This window comes from Gracilinanus agilis, chromosome 1 (genome assembly GCF_016433145.1).
Source record: "Gracilinanus agilis isolate LMUSP501 chromosome 1, AgileGrace, whole genome shotgun sequence".
Taxonomy (NCBI): domain Eukaryota; kingdom Metazoa; phylum Chordata; class Mammalia; order Didelphimorphia; family Didelphidae; genus Gracilinanus; species Gracilinanus agilis.
This window is the reverse complement of record NC_058130.1, coordinates 636815242-636824838: the sequence shown is the minus strand read 5'-3', so window position 1 is coordinate 636824838 and position 9597 is coordinate 636815242. Positions and strand designations below refer to the sequence as shown.

The following is a 9597-nucleotide window of genomic DNA, read 5'->3' as shown; positions in this document are numbered from 1 at the left end:
AGGGAGGGAGGGAGGAAGGAAGGGAGGGAAGGAGGGAGGAAGGAAGGAAGGGAGGGAGGGAGGGAAGGAGAGCAGACACTATTTTTCTCTGGCAGACTTCTGTTTCAACAATTCACCAGGTTTAAGGCGGAAAAAAAAATCTGTTAGGGACCAAATCTTTTCCCATTTTCCTAGGTTTGGCCCTAATTATCCTTTCAGCCAATCATCTGGATGAAGAAGGGGACACAAGTTACCCTTTCATTAGTAAATTTCTCTTGGGGCCTCTCCAGGGGATGGTCAGAAGTTATTAGCGTCCAAGTCCCGTAGGTTCGGGGTCCTGGCAGGAGATGGAGACTCCAGGCCAGTTGGGGGAATGGGAGGAGAAAGACGGGGTCTTGGCTGCTTACCGCTTTGCTTCAGTCCGTTGGTGACTCCAGTCTTGGTCACCGGCCGGCTGCTCTCCTGAGACTGAGTCTGGGTGCTGCTGGAACACCCCATTGCAGTGGCAGTTGTTGTCAGTGCCAGCTGCTGGGACTCAGGAGAAGGAGCAGAAGTCCCCGGGGAGTTCCCACCTCCAGCCCTTCTCCTGGGCACGTGACCTACCCCCTACCAAGCTCTGGCTCAGACTGCGAGAGTCTAGTCGCTGAGCAGCGCGGTTGCTCAGGCGGATGCAGCCCTGGACAGTAACGCAGAGTCCGACACCTGTAAAGAGGCGGATCCTCTCGGGCTGCGGGTTGTACTGGCTGTGACGGGAGAGGCGGGGCATTGAAATGTATCCACAGCCTGGAAAGGGGCTGCAGCAGATTTCTCCTCCACTCTCTATTGGCCGGAGGAAGCGAACTGATGGGCGGGAGGGGTGGACCATATGGCATGGACGCACGCCACGGGTAGGGGCAGGGGCCGGCAGGTGGGGGAGAGTGTGAGAACTCAACTTGCTGAGAAAGAAAGAAGAACAGAAAGGGAGAAAAAGGGCATGCAGAGGCATTCAGGGTAGCAAGAGGGAGAAAGAAAGAGAAAAGACCCTTGGAAGACAGCGTTCTGCTGTGTGGAAAGAGCTCAGCAAGCAGAAACCCTGGGTTCGAATCTCTTGCTGGTGATCACCAGCAGTGTGAGTGATCTTGGGCAAGCCATTTAAACATCTCTGGGTTTCAGCCTCTTCATTTGGGAAACGATGGAGTTAAGACTAGGTGGCATCTAAGATCCTTTCCAGCTATAAATCTATGGCTCATGACCAAACTCTTTATATTTCCCTGTTGGACAAGGGTTATTCTCGAGTATTAAGTACCTAGTGTATGCCAGGCACTATACCAGGAACTGGGAATGCAAAGAAGGAAAACTGGCCCTATGCTTAAGGAGCTCACAAACTTTATCTGGGTATACAATATACCTATTATGTATTATCTGTGCATATGTAATATATATATGTATATGTAATATATATCATGACAGCACAATACATGTAATATATAAAAAACAAATATAAGAATTTTTTGTGAGTGGGATCACTGACTTTTTTTTAAACCCTTACCTTCTATCTTAGAATCAATACTAAGTATTGGTTCCAAAGTGGAAGAGTAGTAAAGGCTAGACAGTGGGGTTAAGTGACTTGCCCAGGGTCACATAGCTAAGAAGTGTCTGAGGTCAAATTTGAACCCAGGACCTACCATCGCTAGGCCTGGCTTTCAATCCATTGAACTACCTAGGTGCCTCCTGAGAATGAGGAAACTCAGACTCAGAAAGAGCTGTTCCACACCTAGTAAATGAAGGTGATCAAACCCAACCAAGACTGCAAACAGTCAAATCCAGTGGTCTTGGCATTATAGAAGAGTCACACAGAGTAAAGACAGGGAACCCTGAGAAGTAGGAGAAATTACAGAAAGTGGGTAGCCAAAGTTGCCTAAAATACAGGCACTGGGGACAGCACTGGAAGAGAAATAGATGTTGAGAAATAGATAAAAAGGGGAAATGAAATCTGAAGTGCTTAGAGATCATTGTAAAGGGTGAGGGAGGGTAGTAGTAGTGAAAAAGATCAATGCATAATCCAGACCTTCTCATGACCATCTTTTTGCAACCAACACCCAGGTTCAGATGGCAAAGAATGTTTTCACAATTACTGGTTTCAACTATTAAAAATTTCCAAACAAATAAAAAAAAATCAATGCAATTTGACTAGTTTATTTCTATGGGGAAGTTGAACACTGGGTGATTAGAAAAGTAAGCAGGAGAGGGGAATCTATTTGGAGGAAAGAATATTTGTGCTTTCAAAATAAGCAAGTTGCATAATAAATAAATATAAAACATCCCTTCATTATTGTTTGTATTCTAAAATATCTTCATAAGTAAAATTAAGGATGAGCTTGCTTTACATTTTTGTTTTTATTATGAATTTAATAAAAATAAATATTTAAGAACAGAAAAGAGAAAACATGAAACTGGATTTCTGTTATATAGTTTTGTAAAATGAATAGATCCTTATTAGTGTGAACAATGAATTCCATGAAGTAGTCAAATATATTTGAATTCTTACTATTTAAAGTTATAATTATATAAAAATATGATAACTGGTTCCAGCTAGGTGGTGCAGTAAATAGAACACTCAGGCCTGGAGTCAGGAAGATGAGTTTGAATTTGACCACAGACAGTAGCTGTGTGACCCTGGGCAAATCATTTCACTCTGTTTGCCTTGGTTTTCTCATCTCTTAGATGAACTAGAGAAGAAAATGGTAAACTACTCCATTATCTTTGTTAAGAAAATCACAAATGGGGTCCTGAAGATTCAGACACAGCTGAAAATGACTGAACAAACTGGGTCCAGCTCACTGGAAATATGCAGTTGCAAATTTAAATAAGGAGACCATAGGATTCATTGTTTGCATTAATCAGGACTTAGTCTCTTAAACTTTAATAGGGCAATAACAAAACTTCCCTGATTATCTTTGTTCCCTTCTTAACTTCCTTCTACTCTGTCCTTCTATTTTTTTAATGTTTAATTGATACTCTTTTCTTTTTTTGCATGACTTCACTTCCCACCAACTCTCTCTCCATTCCCAAAATAAAAGCCCTCTTTTGTACAGTCACTGGCTGTCTGTAGATATAAGCTTCATTCTACACCTTTAGTCCATTACCTCTCTCTGCCGAGAAGTGGGAAGCATGAATCATTATCAGTCTTTTGGAGCTGTACTTGACTAAAACCAGCTGCTGACCAACCACCACCCAAGGATGCACAAGGCCCAGAATGTTGGGAACGGTAATATGCTGTAGACTACCTGCACTGCTTCTAGCCAAGACAAGACAGCTATTTTCCAGGAGAATAAACCTTTATATAGTCAGCCAGTCCATCAAATAGCTATTTGCTAAAAATCTACTACTGTTAGGTACTTTATGAGGCAGTTGGGAACACAAAGAAAGGGGGAAAAAGAAAACAAAAGAAAACCAACAATCCTTGCTCTCTAGAAGCTCAAATTCAAAATAGGGAATTCAAGCTGCCAAGTGCCTCTTCAAACTCAGTGTTCACGGTTACTGAAGACCCAGAAAAGAACATTTTTACCACCAAAGTCTTTGGTGCTATCAAGTGGTTCACCATCAGCAATGGATGTGGGGGTCAGCTAGGTGGCACAGTGGATAGAGAGCCAGGTCTAGAGACAGGAGGTCCTGGGTTCAAATTTGACCTCTGACACTTCCTAGCTGTATAGTCCTGGGCAAGTTACTTAAACCCCTACTGCTCTTCTGCCTTGGAACTAATACAAAATATTGATTCTAAGATGAAGATAAAAGTTTTTTTAAAATAGATTTTCCCCCCCAATGGAAATGACATAAAGAAAATGTATTACCATCTACTTTGCCTTTGCCATTCCATCTGAATTTCAGTTGAAATCTCTAGTATTTTCTCCTATTGGAATGTGAATTCCTTGAGAACAGGGACTGACTTACTTTCAGAGGTTGAGGTTCTAGTAAATGGTGATTAGGAGAAGAGTGTTCTAGATAATAAACTATCCATTTTATCTTTTATGCTCACCTCTCACCCTTATTCAATTAAGAATTCTCTTCCTATCCATAGTTAGAAAAGACATCTTTCCCTTTTACTCTGTTGTTTATGTTATGATCTTTTATATTTAGATCTTATATACATTTGGAGCTTACTGTGATGCGAGATATTGACTTAAATCAGTGAAACTGCTTTACAAGTTTACTAGCATTTTTTGTTAAGTAACAAATTAAATAGCGGTTACTTTATGGCTATGTTTATGTCCATGGATTAATTAAACATTGTACTATTATGTTTGCTTCTGGGCCTTCCTTGTTCACTCAATCTGTTCCAATCATTATTTTTTATCTTATAACCAGTACCAAAATTTTTTGAGAATTACTATTTTAAGTAGTTTAAGATGTGGTATTCGTAGACCTCTTTCATTTCTCCTTTTTATTTTATTTTTAAAAAATATGTTCTTGATCTTTTTTTTTTGATAGGTCTCCATGATACTGCTTTCTCCCAGTTCTCTCCTCTGTGTTTTATTACTACTTCTTAATCTACTTGATGGGATACTTATTTATGTATTGCACTGTAATTTTCTATATTACAGCACCGTAAGAAGTACTCCAGAACTGTGCTGGAAATCCACTTCTCTATATTCTTTCTTTTAGAAATCTCATTAGCTGCCAGAGTCAACTATCATATTTATACAGATGACTCCTAAGCCTAAATATAGTTCTTACCTTTCTCCTGAACTTCACTCTGTACCAACAATTGCATAATAGATAATTTCCACCTAGATGTCTTGCAGGCATCTTAAACTCAATATATGAGAATGGAACTTACTGTCTTTATCTGTAAGTACTTCTTGTTTTACTTTGTCTATTTCAGTAGATAGGATCATCATTCTTCTAGTTTCCTTTCAATTCTTGCTTTTGCTTTCTTCCCTCCCTCTTGTCAATTCAATCTTCTCAACATCCATTCCCTTCTTTCTACTGACACGATCATCACTCAAATTCTGGCCCTCATCATTTCTCCCCTAGATTATTGTAATAGTCTTCTAATTGGCATCCTTATTTCCACTTTCTTTTCTTGTCAATTCATCCTCCCCACAGTGGACAAACTGACATTTCCTAAAACACTAGTCTGACCAAAAACTTTGCCCAAAAAACAATACTATTGCCGCTAAATTAAAAATGTAAGCAACATCTTTTTATATTTAAAGGCCCTCCCAATACGACATTAGCCTACTTTTCCAGGCTTATTTCACATTATTCACTCACTTGCATCATGTGCCAGCCTTTCAACCTGCCTCTGCACCACATACCATCCTGCCTCTGTACTTTGGCATAAGATCTTTTCCATGCCCTTCTTCATTTGGAATACTTGGTTCCCTTTAAGGTTTGTCTCAAGTGACATCTCCTGTAGGAAGCCAATCTTGAGGCCCTCTATTTATCAGTCTCCCTCGCCCCAAAATTATTTTGTATATATAAGAATTGACATCTTTTTCTGCATTCTTATTCTAGTAGAATAAAAGTTCCTTGAGGTCGAAGATTACTTTGGTTTTTGCCTTTGAATTCCCAGTGCCCGGCACATTGTGAGGACTTAATAAATATTTATTGAATAAATGACATGACTATTGCATTTACATACTGAAGACCCTGAAATGGGATACAACTTGACCTCCAACCTCTCTTCATTCTGTGCTAGCAGAAGATATCAAAAAAGACAGAGCAAGAGTAATAGTAATATGTAGGCAGAGACTTTTCTGATGTTTTTTCAACATAAATTTTATTGATTTTTTTGGTGCCTATATCACCAAGATGTTCCCCTGTAATCCTTCCCTATCTTCTCAAAAAGGACTGTCTTATTTTTAAAAGAGAAAGAAAAATCACTAAACTGATCACCACACGGAAAAAATATGAAGTTATATATAATGTTTCATATTCATGGACCTTGACCTCTGCAAAGGAGCAGGAAAGATGTCGTCTCATATCTTTGCTTTGGGGTCATTTGCACAACATTCAGTTCTGATTGTTTTGTGGTAGTTGTTTTTTTCGCTTACATTGTTATAGTTTGCATATTGTTCACTTTGTAGCCGTTCATGTAAATTTTTCCGTGTTTCCAACTTTTTCATCATGATGTTTCTTACAACACAATAATATCCCATTGCATTCATGTACCACAATCTGTTTAATTATTCCACAATCCAGGGGTATCTACTTTGTTTCCAGATTTTTGTTACCACAAAAGATGCTGAGAATATTGGCAATCACTCCCTGAATGCCTTTTGGGATGACCGATTTCCCATATTACATTTAAGAACAACAACAACAAAATATAAGATGTTAGAGCCAGAAGACATTTTAGGGTTCAGACAACATAACACCCTCATGTTACAGATGAGGAAACTGAGGTCCAGAGAGGTTGAATGATTTGCCTAAATTCTCATTGCTATACTGTGGCCAATGAAAACTAGTTCATTGACTCTCAGTTCAGTACCATACAAATGAGATCTGAGGTGTATATTTATACAAATAAAAATCTGTATTTTAGACACGCCTTAACTTTTTGCATTCTTTTCCCCTCTTAGCATTGATATTCCCTCCCCCAAGAGGCTCAGAATTAAAATTTCTTCAGTAAAGGGAGAAAGCAATTTAATACATTAATTCATTCTTGGTTAATTTAAGAAACCTAATAACTGCCATTTATGTAGTGATATTGCTTTCCTCACCCTATGAAAGCATGATTATCTTCATTTTAGAAATGAAAAAAACTAAGGTTCAAAGAACTTAAATGATTTCCTTAATCACATAACACAGTAAGAATCAAAGCTAGGATTTTAACCCAAATCAGCTGACTCCAAGTCCAGAACTCTTTCCAATTCATCATCCTACAAGGATTCCTTATGGCAGTGTTTTCCTATCAGCTGGTAAAATGTTTTTGGTTTAGGCTGTGATAGCAGAGAGAGAATAGACATTGTATTTTCCCCTTCTTAACTTGAGAAATGTCATTTTAGAACAAGCCATTTCAGTATAAACTAAGACTCACCTGTAACTCCTCTGTTTTGCCCTCTTTTTTCATATTTAGGGCAAGGTCAACTAAAAGACAGAGTTCACCCTGTCTCTGACCTTTGAGGACAACAATAGAAAAGATTAGAAAGTCTCTGTTCTTTCCCTGAAACACAACAAACTGTCCCCAAGGCCAAGGACTAATCAGCTATGAACCTAGCCCATTGTGTTTTCTGTATACTCCTATAACTTTGTTTTAAATCTTCTTTAAAAAAATAATTTATTTTAAAAATATTTTTTCATTGTTACATGATTCATGTTCTCTCCCTGCTTCTGGAGCTGACAAGCAATTCTTTTGGATTATACTTGTATTATCACTCAAAACCTGTATCCATATTATTCATTTTTGTAATAGAGTAATCTTTTTAAACCTAAACCCAAAATTATATACCCATATATAGAAGTGATAAATGATATGTTTTTATTCTGTTTCTACTCCCACAGTTCTTTCTCTAGATGTGGATAGTGTTCTTTCTCTTAAATCCCTCAGGATTGCCCTGGATCATTGCATTGCCATTTAGTAGCAAAGTCAATTACATTTGATAGTCCCACAATGTTTCAGTTACTGTGTATAATGTTCTCTTGGTTCTGCTCATTTCACTCTGCATCAGTTCATATAATGTCTTTCCTGTTCTTATAGAAATCAAGAAGTTCATCATTCCTTATAGCACAATAGTATTCCATCACCATCATTTACCACAATTTGTTCAGTCATTCCCCAATAGACGGACAACCCCTCATTTTCCAATTTTTTGCCACCACAAAAATGTTCTAATTCTTCTTAATTGTCTCATGGATTCACTGAGTTCTGTTTGTTCTTATCTGTTTTTCAGAGTTCCTTGCTTGGTTAAGTTTTTCAGTCAACCAAGGAAATTAGGCAGGATATTGATAACTATTCTGTTTTAGGTTGCTATTATCAAGGGCAGCTAGGTGGCACAGTGGGTAGAGTGTTGGATCTTGGAATCAGAAAGACTCATCTCCATAAATTCAAATTTGGCCTCAGATAATTGTGTTCTTGGGCAAGTCACTTACCCCTGTTTGCCTCAGTTTCTTCATCTATATAAAGAGTTGGAGAAGAAAATGGCAAACCACTCTTGTATCTTTGCCATGAAAACCCAAATAGGGTCATGAAGAGTTGGATATGACTGAAATGACTCGACTACAACAAAAATCTACATTACCACATGCAACTTTGGCATGCAACAAACAGTTGCAAAACTGTAAAGAAAAATTCCTTTTCTTTGCCTTTTCCTATTCCTTTTTTGTGTCCTTTTCCCTTTTTATCTGCATTTTTGCTCCTAGGGTTTACAACCCTTATGCTGGCTAACTCTAGGATGTATAGGGTACATTCCATTGTATGTCCCATCTGGGCTTGACCTGCCAAGTCAGGGATATAACAGCCCTCTCTCAATTAAACTTACTAGTCCTATTTTTCAATTCCTCAGAACTTTGCTAAGTGTTCAATTTACTAAAGCCTGATAAGCCAATTCATGCTATACTGTTAATGGCTGATAATGGCTCAATATCTTTAAGGGATATTTGCAAAGTATTAATCTAAAGAACAAATCTTATTTAATATGTCCACTTTAAAGATGCCAAAATGCACAGAAATCTACAGTGAAATTAAATTGGTGGGCTTCATTCCATACTTTGTATTAAAAAATAACAAGAATCTGCCTAGCTAGAAAGAGCTTGAGGTACATTGGGTTTCCCTAAAATGCTTATTTGTGTTGGCAGAAAGGCCAAACATGAGTTAGTCAGATGCTATGCTATTATGGAAGTAGGAGAAAAGAATAGATGACTTCACAATTTCAGGTCCTCTATGGGTACACAGTTTCGAAGATACAGATATACATAACTTTTTGGAAACATACCAACATATAATTAGAGTTCTCAGAGTTCTTTCACCCTGATTTACTCTTACCAGCACCCATGATCATATGTTCATGACCAGAATGATTGTAGGGTATGTGAAAGCTGAGTCAGCTCACTCAGTTTCCAGATTCCTAATGTTCGGCTGCTTAATCTGGGAGCTGAATCAATGTGATTTGATGATGATGAATGTGATAGATTTGTCTTCTTGACAATAAAGGGATAGACCAGTGCACAACCCAATGAAAATTGGATGAACATGTTTGTATTTGCTCAAAACTAGTTCTTTATCAGGAAACACAGCCTGTCACTTTTCATTCTCATAGAAAGTATAAATGGGAAGCATAATAAATGAAAGTGACTGTACAGAGCTCCCAGAAAATAGCTACACTGATTAAGGAAAACTTGGCAAAAGAAAAGAGTAAGGCTGTGCTATAGCAATTGCTTAATTGAATTGCTACTCTTTCAAAATCATTGATGGCCCTAGAAGAAATAATACTTCCACTATTTCCTTCATAAGATTGTATGATTTGCAAACCTTAAACTATTATGGAAAAATGGCTTAATGGAAGTAATAATAATGTGGAATGACATTATATACAAATAGTGGTTGGATAACAGTAAAGAAATGCAGCTTGGTTTAGTGAAACTAGAGGACTGACCTTGGAGTCAGAAAGACCTTGAGTTTAAGTTCTTACTCTAATA

General features: G+C 38.0%; 1 protein-coding gene across 1 annotated transcript in view; it reads right to left on the bottom strand.

Moving 5' to 3' along the window:
* Positions 1–477, bottom strand: part of ERICH5 (glutamate rich 5) — a 31139-nt gene extending 30662 nt beyond the window's left edge. The window contains exon 1 of the mRNA XM_044668583.1: positions 387–477. Within this exon, the coding sequence (XP_044524518.1) occupies positions 387–477 (91 nt within the window). The remainder of the gene's footprint in view (positions 1–386) is intronic.
* Positions 478–9597: the final 9120 nt, after the last annotated feature.